Source organism: Lytechinus pictus, unplaced genomic scaffold (genome assembly GCF_037042905.1).
Source record: "Lytechinus pictus isolate F3 Inbred unplaced genomic scaffold, Lp3.0 scaffold_19, whole genome shotgun sequence".
Classification (NCBI taxonomy): domain Eukaryota; kingdom Metazoa; phylum Echinodermata; class Echinoidea; order Temnopleuroida; family Toxopneustidae; genus Lytechinus; species Lytechinus pictus.
The window spans coordinates 5,975,682-5,989,391 of NW_026974140.1; the positions used below are offsets into that span (position 1 = coordinate 5,975,682).

Below are 13,710 nucleotides of genomic sequence, written 5' to 3' on the forward strand. Positions count from 1 at the left end.
ACCAGAGGGAAGATCTATGGCAGTATCTACTGTACATATAAAAAAATTCTAAGAGTCGGCAATAAAAATCATGTAACTCTAACGATAATTGTGATACTATGACTTTCGTCATAATTTGACTCAATGTCAAATTTATTTTCATCATTTCATCAATCATATCAATAAATAGACAAAGTATAAAAAGCACACTTGAAAAACAAACTCCCTTAATATGTGACTTACAGAACCCCATGATTGCTGTTGAAATGCATCAACTTCCATCCAATTTTATCATTTCCTCTAGTAACTTGAATATGTAATATTATAGAAAACTTACCATTAATTCAATTTCTTGATATGTTAAAGCTCAATAGCATTGCATGGTTAATAATAATAACAATAAACTGGATTCATTTACTGCTTTTTGCCACATGGTACAAAATGCATCATAGAGAAGCCTGGAGGTTTGTCCATGAGGCTGAGCAAGACCTGTGATCAACAAAATGTCTAGAAATTAAAAAATATGCTCTCATTATTACACTCCTAGCAGATTCATCTCAAACCATTTCATTTGTTACAATACATTTATCAAGAAAACTGATAAAAATAGCCTTTTAGAAAACCATGGACTGAAATCCTTATTTAGACTGGATTTAGAATTGGCAGAACTTGTGAGGACAGTACTGAATATATTAATGGAATAATAATTGCATGCTGATAATCTGATAATGATGATCTTATGATTTTAGTTGGATTTAAAAGCTGCTTCTTTGACCAACAATAGTACAGTACTAAGGTTGTTGTAGTAAGAATCTGCTGCAAAAAAATGTATTTTAGTCAGTCTCTCACATATTATTTGTTATACAGTGCCTCATGGAATATCAACTTTTGTTGAATGAGCTAACCTGGTGAAATATAAATGAATGAATAAATAAATTAATAAATAAATTAATGGAATTCACCATTATTTTTTGACATCTATGTGTGCAAACTCAATGGCAAAGATGAATATCTCTTAATCATTTGTCTTTGTCAAAGCGTATACATGATACTAGTCATTTTGTCTGTTCACTATTCAACTTAAGAAGGAAACAGTATTTTATTGCTTTCATCTTCTTACGGACTCCATAAAAAATCACTCTTCCATAACATTTCAGAGGGCCTACCAAAACTCTAATACTTTCTCAATGCCGTGAATCATAATCAAAGAACTGCAGCCTCTCATAAATAGTATCACAAACCAAGCAGTTTGAGTCTATCTCTTAATTTCATTGATAAAAACGATTGGAGTAATCACATTTGAAATTGTCTATAAATAAAGAAACAACCTTCACACAGCAAGAACCTAGACCTGGTAACATAACACTAAACATAAAATTTGTTTTTGGCCAATCACATTCAATGATTTTAGAAGCTTATACCATGTTATTGCAGAGTTTTTTAATGAAACATGGCCCTCATTGTCGCTGAATCCACAATGTGGCACAAAGTCCCAAAATCATGTGAAAAGTCAATTTTAAGTTTCTTTCAGTTTTAGTATTCTCTAGCTATGGTCTATCATTTCACCGAAATTTAGAACCCAACTTTCTCTAATTAATGAGAAAATTAAAGTGAAAAAGCGACACTAGCCTCAAAATCCTTGTAAAAAAAATCCACTAAGTGGCACACAGGTGCGCCCCATTTCCACGCACAAAACAACACTTGTGTTTCAATCACTGCTATGTCAAGATTTGATGTTCATTTGATAAATTTTTATCATGGAATGCAGCAGTAGATACCTGGCTCTTGATTTGGGCATTCTTCATTCTGTTAAACTTCACAATCATATAGCAACGGGTAGTTGAATATGTAAAAATCTTTATTCGCTTTTATCTTGAAAAGTGATTTCGCGCATCAACGGTCGCGTGTGCCACTTCGTGGAATCAGCCATTTAGCATTTACTTTGATTATCATAATCATAATTCATCCTCCATAAATCTTTTTCTTTTTGTCTCTCTAATCATAGTCTTATTATGATGAGATGATATGACTTGAGTATGTTCTTCCAGGGGTGAGGGGTTCATACAATTGATCCTAAATGTGAGTGAGTGACTTTAATATGACAAGCCAGATGTGATTTCTTATGATTTTAACAAGATGCTCCAGGCTTAAAATATTTATAGCTATATAAATAGAGTAAAATTCACAGAGCAAAATGCTGAAAATTTCATCAAAATTGGACAACAAATAAAAAATTTATTGAATTTTTAAGATTTGTATTATTCCGGTGAAACTGTTCTAGGCATGTATGTCTTCATGAATATTCATTACGTGGGCTGATGATGTCACATCCCCACTTTCCTCTTTCTTATGTTACATGAAATCATAACTGCTTCATTTTTTCACAAATGTGTATGTGATGTGTCTCCATTATTATGAAATAAGTTGCAGCAAGAAATAACTAATGCACTTAATCAGTTGTCCATCCAATTGTTTTAGTTCTTGGTAGGAAAATTTTGAACAAACCTAATTTCATATAATAAAATACAAAAGAACAAGTAGGGATATGACATCATCAGCCCACCTAATGAATATTTCACCAGAATAATGTAAATCTTTGAAATTCAATAACTCTGTTATTTGTTATCTGATTTTGATGAAATTTTCAGCATTTTGCTCTGTGAATTCTACTCTAATTATTGAGATATAAATATCTCCAGCCCAGAGTATATCTTTAAATTCCATCAGCTTTAAGCTTCATCGAGTCAAAATGTGATCTATAAAGATTCTTATCATAGATGTACTTTTATGCCCTTACTAATACTCAACTGAAATTATGGGGAATACCATAACACTTTTCACAAATCAATGGGGAAAAGGGAATTTTGGGCATTTCATTTGGCACTTCATTGTCAGCTGCTCAAAATGTTAAAAGTAACTTTACAAACAGCCACTCTGCATTCATTTGCCATGGATCCATTTTCTAAACCCACCAATTTATGAGCTACTCATAATGGAAATTGTCATAATTTTTAGATACAGCAACCAATTTTGCAAAAAACAATGCAGCATGAATAACCTGGGCTTTGAAGAGTAGCTGTAATGAACTCTTCATTTCAAGGAATAAATTTCTTCCAGTTTTCCATTCATCCCACCCGAGTGGAGTGCAGCACAGTATGAATGAAATTCTTGAGATGGAAATGGAGTGAGATTTGCACACAATTTCCTCTGATGGAAAATGAATAATGAAAACGGCACCGCTTTGTATTTCAGTTATGAATAACAGAACAATGTCTAATATTCTTTATAATCACATCCTTTTCTAATTATTCATCAAGGGGTAGGATCATAGCATGGTGTGATCAAAGTCTTTTTTATTTTGTCCGTTATAACTCTTTCAGACACATATATCTTTATTGATACTCTTCATCTTTTCTATAACTCCTGTCATATATGAACAATAGAGCTTGATAGTCTATCAAGCTCTCAACAAATAATTATCCAAATTAAATGGATTCTGGCATGCCTGTTAAGTTTGTACATTCTCCAACTTATCGGACATATTGAAATATGTAAACTACGTCAACTTTAGTGTAGTAGGAACACCATGTATCTTACATCACGTATTCATTCTCCTGAAGACAAGAACACACTTGTCGAAACGTTGAGTTTGTGTTGTCCTTTCCAGGACCAACATTTTCCCAAGAAAGATACATGGTGTTCGATGAAACCTATATACTACACTACTTTTCTTCGCCATGGCAACCTTCAGAAGTTACAGCAACTTTCAAACCATTACAGACACCAATTTATAACCTGGGTGGAGAGGGGCATATGTAGATAAAGTCTGTATCCCAGTCTACTGATCATGCCAATATTGTCCAGTGGTCTGTTTGACTACACATGAAAAACCTTATAGATCACACTGGGCACATAGGGCAAGGAAAGTCAGCTTTTGATGACATAACCTATGTGAAAAACAAATGGACATATGCAAATGCATGACATCCCAGATCTGACATGGTAATCACAGTTTTCACATTCTTGATGAGAAAGAGCGTGACACATATGCAGTGCCTTGGAATGGCATTACTATTATGTCAACGTAAAGTCTTAACTCCCTTTCATCTTGCCAAAGGGTACTGTGGTGGAATTCAAACCCTAACTTTATGGCGCGTAATCAGGGCACTCATCGACTGACAACAGCACCTCTACTATCACAAATCCCTTTATACCAACTTCAATTAAAAACATGACAAACATTGCCACAAGCCTCCCTATAATCAATAATTGTGAAGGAGTTTGGCAAGATTTGTCCACGTTGTGACATACTTGTCAGTTTCAGCTCAGTCATCTTCATCATCATCGTCATCATCATTGACTTCCTTTTCTAATTCAGTCAAGTAGCATGGTATAAGTTGCTCCAAGTCATTCAGATGTTCCTTATACTCATCCTCCTCTAAGCCTTCCTCCAGATACCCATGGAATTTATGAATGTCCAGTTTACGTGCTTCAGTGAGTAGGCAACTGAGAAGATTTTTGACGGCAGGACTGGACTGTAGACTAGTCATCAATGGGATACTCTCAACACCTAGAAAACAATAAAATCAGATGTTTAGCCTTTGCTTCATTGTTTTTATGTTCATTCATGAATTAGTTTCATTCGTTCAATTGATTTATTCCTTTCTTCGATACTTCCCACTCACTCCTTCACGCACTCACTCAGTATTCATTCATTCTTTTCATTCGTTCATTTTATCCTTCATTCATGAATTTGTTTCATTCACTTTCTTTCTTTCTCCTCCCTCCCTATAGAAAACAAAGACTACTGTAGGTAGGAATATAGGCAGAAAGGAACATTAGAAAAGGTAAAACAAGGACTTGCCATAAGAATAAAGGAAAAATGATCATACCTTGTTCCTTCTTTCTCTCTTCATCAAAAAGAAATCCATCTCTATTCACCTCGGCATTGAAAAGGTGTGGAAATGGTGCTGTGGTTTTACATGGCTGTTGGACACATCGACCAGAACTAGCAGGAATTAAAAAAAACTATGTTAACATTTCAAAGTTTGGGAGCACATTATCACTTGAATTCAGATGTACATATAGGACATACAACAAAAAAATACAGGATTATAGCAAATAAAAACACAATTTACCAAATGCACAATGGTTGAATTTGTTTTGAGATTATCTTGACAATCTTCAACTGATCCACTATTACACACTGCTCTCAGTGAAATTGAAAAAAAAAATAGAAAGGCATGGAATGAGCACTCTTCTTAATTTTTATTTCATAGGAAGAAAAATTACTGGGAGCATACAGCTATGAACAGACGCAAATGATCGGTCAGACTTTGAAGCATAGCACTGAAAACACAGGACATGTAGTAAACCATGAAATAATAGAAAAAGAATATAAATGACATCTCTTTTCATTCCCAGGCAATCAAGTGAAGTTAACAAGTGATTTTCCTGTAAACCGGGTCATTTTTATACGTATACAATACATACACCCATACTCACACCCCGTTCATTTCACATACCTTAGTGTTCTTGGATAGTTTGATAATAAATAATTCCTGAGCATTTCTTCCTCATCGTAACACTGGTGATACAAGTTCAAGTCTGGCTGTGGTGGCCTTAATAAAAAAATAAGAAAATTAATCCTACTAATAATGGGCATTTACATAGCGCAATCTATCTAGAATTAATCTTTTCCGAGGGGCATTTTTGTTATTTCCCTGGCTTCAGCTCGAGCTGCCTTCAAGTGCTCAGAGCATTCAAGGAATTATTTCTGTCTGGTATTCATTCATCGTACCTGGGTTGAGTACAGCACAATGTGGTTCAATATCTTGCTGAAGGAAAACATGCCATGGTTGGGATTTGAACACATGTCTTCCTGATTGAAAGATGAGAGTCATAACCACTAGACCATGACTATTGTTGAAAATAATTATTGTTTATCAGGATTTCTTTAGAATTATAGAAAGTTTACTCCCATTATGTTAAAACAGCAATGGTCACTTGTAAAGTCATGCGTCGAAACTGCCCTAGGTCTTTGTTACAAAGCTCTAAAAAGTTTGAATTACCTCTTGACCCTGTCAAGTGGTGTCCCCCGGAGGACCACAGACTGGGAGAACGGGGCAATGATCTCTTGCCCAAAGTGAGGCATTAATGGTTGGCATGGCAACATCGATCCACCAAGTGTATCGGCAAGCGTTGATGAAGAATGGAAGGAAAGGGGGTAGTTGGTGTGAAGACTTCCAATCTGAAAATTGTGAAAGTGTGTAGTTTAATTGATAAATGAATTTGTTTTTTGCAAACTGTTACTTCAATTACAGTACAAAATGAGTTTTGTGATTTATTATCAACATTATACATACTTGCTTTTAGTATCATACAACAGATCACTTAATATGCCTAGAAAACTACACTCTGTGATGAAATAAGGATTTTCAGTTAAACACACAAGAATTGACTGAAGAAAATAATAAATTTATAGAATCAATGACACACACAAAAAAAAAATTGGAATACAATGACTTTTCAATTCTTTATAAACAAGGGATTATCAAATAAATAAAAAGAAATTATTAAAAAATACTTTGTTATATAAGTCTGAACGAGTTCAATGAATATATTCAATGAAGTCATTTAAAAGCATGTAAAAATTATTTTTAGTGTTACCTTTCGTCCTCTGGCCCCTAATGCATCCGTCATCATGGAGAGAGTTACCGAACTATCTACTGTTCTTAGAGGCAGGGTAGCTGTGTCCAAAATACTAGCAAGGATAGCTGATGTATGATAGGACATGGATGGCTATCAAGAGAGAGAGAGAGAGAAGAGGGTAAAATGAAGGAAGAATCTTGGATTGTAAAATGATTATAAATTATGGTATCACCTATTCATCTATGTGAAACTTTGCAATGATTGAGTGCCAAGGGATAACACTACATACTATCAACACAAATACAGGTAAATAACACCACAATATTCATATTAGTAGTAAAAGATCATAGAATTTCATGTTTCAAATAATTAAATGCTTTTTTCTATAATCTTTGTTTATATCAACATTGATTTCCAAACCATAATCAAAGAAATCGAAAGCTGGGTTAGCATGTCGCACCCCTTCAATTTCCCATTAAAAAATTGCCAATATCTCTCAAAATGAAGGTCATTTCTCATGAACAATATGTCACCGCAGAGGGTGCTTGGAAATCTCAAATTTATGTCATGATAAACTTGCTGTTCTGTACAGAGAAATCTCACTGTGCAGTTGATCCACTGCTCTGCCAACGCCCTTGTGAAATCACCATCAAGGGAAGAAATAAAAAATCCAGACAAATATATGAAGACATTCCATTCCTACTTTCATTGTATCATTTAAATTATATAAACTCAAAATTATCGTGAAAAAGCTAAAATTATAAGAAAACCAAATGTTTTATAGAATTTATAAGCATGAAGTGTCACTTGTTTCATTTGGACACCGGAATAGGAAAAAGTTAGCAGAAATGTATTTCAGTGGATGGATTCAGGTGTTACAGAATGAGTAGCTGCTACAGGGAAATAATGATTCCCATTTCATTATTTTTTTTTTACCAATCACAGTACTGAAATCTAAAATAGAAGAGCATACCTTGTAGATAAGATGAGGAAAAGAGAGTGGTGGCCCTACTTTCCTCCATAGAGTAGATGCAAGTGATAGAGGTACAAAGAATGAACTGTGAGTAACCAGTCTGCTGAATGACAAGACAGAATTCAGGATCCTATAGGAATCTAATAATGGATTCTGTGAAATGGGTCAAAAAGAAAAAGAGAGAATTAGATCAGTCAAATTCTGTGATTTCAATATATTTTATACACTGCAATTACTCTTCTTACAACTTTATTGACAACGGTAAATAATTACTAATGATTTCATCACCAAGTTACTGTTAAAAAATAATCATCATCATTGACTTGATATCCAATTAAATGGAAAGTAAATGAAAAAAAAATGTGCCAGGTACTGCATTCTGTATTTTATTAACTGTTACAGATTCTAGGATTGGAGCCTGAAAAGTGGCTTCTTTATTTCTTATCACACAGGCCAGATACTTAAATGGACCTTGTCTTACAAGAAAAAAAAACAATATTCAGCAAATATTTGTATTGTAACTCACCTCATCATCAAAGACAGCTGGGGCAACTCCAGCAGCAAAGATCCCTTTCCCATGATACTCATCACCTAACCCTTGTAAGATGCCACAACCAAGACCAGAGAAGCCATCACAAAAATCTAAGTAGACTTGAAATCCCTAAACAAAGAGGAAATATCACTATTGATTTTTTTTCCAATAGCTTCAAATGCAGAAAAGATAGAAACCAAAAACTATTTTTGAAGCTAAATTTTACTTCATTTGTTTTGATCACTTCTCCCTAATCTTCTCTAATCTACAGACCAAGTTAGCTTGTCCTTTCATAGACCCGAAGTAAAGCTTGTAATTGCACATTTAGTGTATAACATTCAATGAATGGAACAACATCGCCTATCCTCCACTGTATTTCATTAAAGAAGCAAAGGATACAGAATAATTTAAACAACATTTTAGGGCATAATTCTTTCATCTACAGTTAACTACAGAAAAAGACTGCACTATCGTAGCACAAAGAGAAATATTGTTTTATTCTTTATTCTAAGTTTATCATTCTGAGCACTCTGAGAAAGGATTCAAATTTGATATAAAAAGGCTTAATATTTTTGAAAAAAAGGGTGCTCAACAATTCTGAAATTTTCAGAGTTTCCATAAAAGGAAAGCTCTGGACAATGGGCTTTCTATGAGCCTGAATCTAGTCAAAGCAATTTTGGAAACGTTAACAGTGAGAAATGTTGAATAATCCTAAACCATGACAATATCTCCTGCGACATTTTTTCTTACTGAAAATCCATACATTAGGCCAAACAGAAACCCAAACTTCAATAATGTCTTAAAACTTAACCTTAATTGTTACTTCATTCTGAACCAAAAACTCTTAACACTATCTTAAACTTCCTATCAATTTTATTTTCAGAGAAATCAGAAGAGCTATTTTTGCAGGAGCAAATGTCTTGTTACCGAAAAATCTTACCTGAAGGTGATCACACTCTTCTACAAAAAAGTGGATCCTGTCCTCGATTTCATCTGAAACATCCTTTCTACTGAAGACATTCTGCCCTTGTGTAAACAAGTCAAATCCACCAACACTACTGCTTAACAGAAGAGAGAGGAAAAAGATCTAGTGTCAAAATCTACCTGTGATTATGAATGATTATTCTGTATGAAGAGGAACCATTATTTCATTTGTAATGTTTGGTTTCCATCATCAATTTCCATTTATAACTATCCACTACATCAAAATAAAAATTCAATTTGTCATTAAGAAATATGTAGTTTGAAAATCTGCTCGAAAAGTAAATGGTGCATGTATGAAATTAATAATTTCTGCTATCAGTAAAGAAATATCTAAGAAAATTGCACTTTGAATTTGAAAAGGTATTTATCAGAAATTACATGGCAGCCCAAGGCTGGATTGGGTGAAATTTACATTGTATAATGAAAAACAACAAATGAATCAACATACATAAAAGAATCATAACATATTCAAATCATGACCAAAGATTGATCTGCTTGTGATTCATGTGTATGAAGTGGTGCAAATTTTCATCTTTCGTATGTCAGAGAGTTGATTGAGGAATGAACTGATGCCAACAGGAGACAACACTTGTTAAGAATCAAGGCCATCACTGATTGTACCTGTCATGTGAATACTCTTTAATGATGGATACGCTTTTGGGATGAAGATGGCTACGTAGATAATCAGACCACACATGAACATCGTCATCAAGATGATAGTGCTTCAACGATGGAGGGTCATCATCCTTTGGGTCATCTGCATTGACCTCTGAGGTATCCATGTCAGGAGTTGAAAGGTTATCTTCATCATCTTCGACTCTTGGCTCTCCCTGAAGGTAATACTCCTGACAGGATTGAAATAAATTTATTCACCCTAAATTAGAGTGCTACTTCTTCACTATCTGCACTTATTCCAAACTGAGATGGGATGATCGCATTGTAAACACTAATTGTTAATATTTTTTCTAACACCTGGATTTCAGAGAGTAAAGTATAAAGCTACACTTCAGAAGGACAAGTACACAGCTTGCAGAATATTCACTTAGTTTTTATGCTTAGATTTATGTTCATATGAAATTTATACCAATATCTTATTGTCAAGAGAACAATTATTTCACTATGGTCAACAGTCATGGAATGGTCTTGCTTTCCTGCGTATCTATATTTCAGAAATTAGTCTTTTCTCTCATTCATAGCTTGAAGCCTTCTATTATAATAGTGAATACTTGTAGCGCGTGTCATGTACATGTGCGATTCTTGTCAGCGCATGAGGGCGCCTTCGCGTAATAAAAGAAGTGTCAAGGTAATTTTATGAATTATTGTCTCTATTTCTGTTCTTTTCTGTTTTATATTGTTGATGGAGTTGTTGTGATAGTCATACCAGGAAGGGTATTTTCTTAAGCTTCCCTCCCTGATATGACACGTGCCATACCTTTAAAACAACACTCTTGCAAAATTATAAGAAAGAAAAGGGGGGGGGGTATGTGTGATTGTGGGCATACATGAACAAAAATCAGGAAAGTGAGCAAATAAAAAAAATATTTATAAGATTTTCATATTGCTGATTCATAAGCTACACCCAATAAACTGGTGACTGTTTCTTGCGTGTAATAATAGTGATAGTTTGCATTTAGAACTTTAATCCACAAAAAATAAAAACATGAAGCTGACGTTAAACTGGTATCCAAGAACAGGTCACCAGTTGCATAACTTATGAACAGCTTTATGAAGTATTACACAAGAACCCTCTGACAATAAGAACCAAACATACTTACATCTTGAGCCTCAAGATCAGCCAGAAACTGATTTTTGTGTGCTGGACTACTCTTATGAAGAGTGATATCACCACCCCTATATACATCAGTGATAGAAAGGAGAAAGAAAGCATGAATTCTAATCATGTCATATTACCATGTCATTATCAATATTCATTAAACAATATAAACAAAATACAAAAAATAATGTCATCACCATGGCACAGGCTACAATAAATAATTGATAGCTTTGTCATCCATCATATTCTATCATTAAATCCTACAAATACACTGTACTGTAATGAGATTGTAAATTGACCCTTTCAGCTCTGCTGTTGGCCAATATTTAAATGTATATTTATATGTGTATATACCAATAAATAAATAAAATGTACTTCTTAGGTATCAAACTAATTATTAATTCTTTTGTAGTGCATTAGTTACTTTGAGGTCAATAAATATCACTTCAGTTTTATTTTTACATACCAATGCACATCCTCTTCAGCTTTTAAGTCATACAAGATTCCTTCAGCTCGCAGTGTGTTCAGACTGCCCTTCAGATCAAGACATACCAGTCTTGGAGTATATGTCTCTTCACCCTGTTTGTGAGGAAGTAGGAACAGAGCATTTAATGTATTCTTTGTACTGTGTCATGAAGAATACATACCCAAGACAGTCAGTATAGGCTGGTAAAGAGCCATTCTTTCATGACAATCTTTTTCTTGCAATCTTGTCAATGATACACAATACTCTTAATGATTCTACTAATTGACATTGAATAAAAACTTCTGCATTGTTGCTTTAAGAAATGTTCTCATGTACATGTTGATCTACCAATCTCACATATACTCTTATTATAGTTATACCTAGAAATATTAATCTGGGAATTTATATTCATTAGAATAGATTAACATAATCTAATACAGACCTGCAATGTTCGCCCCTCTCTGAAAAGAACATCGTTGTTTATTTCTTTTGGTATAATCTGTGCAGGGCACTTTTCATAAGAGAATGTTGATTCCTGAAACAAAAAATGAAATAAAACAAATTTAAAATATTTCTTTCCTCCCTTCATTTCTTCTCTGCACCGACTGACTGTAGCTCTGTGCTGTCCCTTTCCATTCTTTTGATTTTTCCCACCGTTTCCACTCAAGAGTCTTAGATCTACTTTTTCTTCTCTCGTTCCTCTCCCTTTCTTTTTTTTCTTCCCCTGTCAGTCTGGGCCTGGCCTCTCCCTTTTCCTTGTTTGGTTTCTTTTTTTCTCGACTTGACTCTTGTCCGAGTCTTGACTTGATTTTTACCATTTCTTTCGTCTTTCAATTTCCCTTGCCCTCAGCCTCATTTTCCCCTTTATATTCTACTCTCCCCTTTCCTTCATTTTCCCCTCCTTTTAATCCCCTCTCTCTCTCTTCCTTTTCTTCCGCACTCGGCCTGGGTCCGCACCGCGCCTGAGCTCCCCCGCTCCACGCCCGCCGCACCTCCCTCGGCCCTCTTCGCCTTATTCTGAGCAACACTCAAATTCAAGTACATGGGACTGGCATATACATTACGACTCTACGAGACTGCACTTTTCCAGAGTTTATTTCTTACCTGTATATTCCATAAATGTGTTCCAACAAAATTAGCATAGTGACCGCATTGAAGAGTAATTATCTCTCTAGTCCTTCCATCCATGATTTATTTGGCTATTTTTACCATGAAATCTTGATGGAAAAAAATAAAATGGAACTGACCTCAGGCACAAGCACTGAACTAGAAATACGTGGAAGTCGTTTTCACCCAAGCAAAACATCGCCGGCGAACTCGATAAGTCACGTGACCGCCGCCATTTTGCTAGGTCAATTGTTCGAGAACGCGCCGTAGAGGGCAATTGAAAGTATGTGCAAGATGCAATATGTTTTCTCTATAAATATAAAATTAATACTGATGTACTTAGTGTGGCAAAGTGTATTTTAATGTCAGTAAGCCAATCATGTACAAACATATTTCTATATGCACAATGTACTGGGACCTGGTAATTCATGTAGTTTAAATAAAGGGCTTAAATCAGGGTGACCAGATTTCAAAAAATGAAATACGGGACAATCGATAAAAAAAGATCATCAAAGAAGGCTACACAGTATTATACTTGTGAAAAAATATAAAGAATTGGAAGGGAGGGTGAACGAAAGAATGAAGGAGAGAAAGAAAAGAAATTAAATAAGAAAGAAGAAAGAAAAAAAACGAAGGGGAAAATGAAGGGGGAAAATGAAAGAAAGTAAGAATAATTTAAAAGACGATGAAAGAAAGAATAAAAGAGAAAAAAAGGTTTCCGTCATTCTTTGAATTCATCGAATATAGAAAGAAAGAAAAAGAAAGAAAGGGAAGATGTGTGACAAACAAAATAAAGGTGAGAAAGAAAAAGTAAGAAAAAGAAGGGAAACAAAGAATGAAGGAAAGAAAAATGTTTTCATTCTCTGAAAGAAAGAAACGAAGAAAGAAGAAAACAGGAAGGGGGAAGGAAGGAAGGGAGGGAGGGAAAGAAAGAATTAGAAGGAAAAATAGAATAAAGAATGAAAGAAAGAATGAAAGAGAGGGAGGAAAGATTTGAGGGAGGAGAGAATGAGAAAAAAATAATGGAAGGAGAGAAAAAACGAAAAGAAATTAAAGGTGAGGAAGGGAGAAGGAAGTAAATAAAAAGGGCAGATAAGAGAAAGAAGGAAAGAAAGAAAATTAACACACAGACTGGATCAGGAAAGAAAGGTAGGAAATATTAAAAGATAGATGGAACAAAAAAAGCAAGCAGGAAGGATAGAAGGATGAAGAATAAAAATGAAAGAGGAAAAAGTTCAAACTTC

General features: G+C 34.5%; 1 protein-coding gene across 3 annotated transcripts; it reads right to left on the reverse strand.

Annotated features, from left to right (window-relative positions):
* Positions 1-88: 88 nt before the first annotated feature.
* LOC129260979 (protein misato homolog 1-like) lies at positions 89-12,641 on the reverse strand. Of its 3 annotated transcripts, none has more exons than XR_010296652.1 (14): positions 12,464-12,641; positions 11,802-11,894; positions 11,360-11,472; positions 10,895-10,970; positions 9,741-9,964; positions 9,076-9,193; positions 8,130-8,264; positions 7,604-7,756; positions 6,649-6,780; positions 6,051-6,229; positions 5,505-5,600; positions 4,872-4,987; positions 2,559-4,549; positions 89-2,294 (listed from the first exon to the last, which is right to left on the reverse strand). XR_010296652.1 is itself a non-coding variant. In XM_064114252.1 (13 exons), exons 1-13 carry the CDS (start codon positions 12,545-12,547, stop codon positions 4,305-4,307), a joined length of 1,764 nt encoding a protein of 587 aa, XP_063970322.1. In that variant the 5' UTR covers positions 12,548-12,638; the 3' UTR covers positions 89-4,304. The 3 variants fall into 3 exon arrangements, 1 of the variants encoding a protein (XP_063970322.1); XR_010296651.1 differs by having other exon boundaries at positions 2,543-4,549; positions 12,464-12,634; XM_064114252.1 differs by having other exon boundaries at positions 89-4,549; positions 12,464-12,638.
* Positions 12,642-13,710: the final 1,069 nt, after the last annotated feature.

Excerpts from the sequence above, each read along its gene's own strand:
- LOC129260979 (XM_064114252.1), bottom strand. The coding sequence starts at position 12,547 with ATGGATGGAAGGACTAGAGAGATAATTACTCTTCAATGCGGTCACTAT. Across the intron at positions 11,473-11,801 it reads GAGAGGGGCGAACATTGCAG|GGTGAAGAGACATATACTCC; the intron begins GTCTGTATTAGA and ends CCTCACAAACAG. Across the intron at positions 6,230-6,648 it reads TAGGGGCCAGAGGACGAAAG|ATTGGAAGTCTTCACACCAA; the intron begins GTAACACTAAAA and ends CACAATTTTCAG.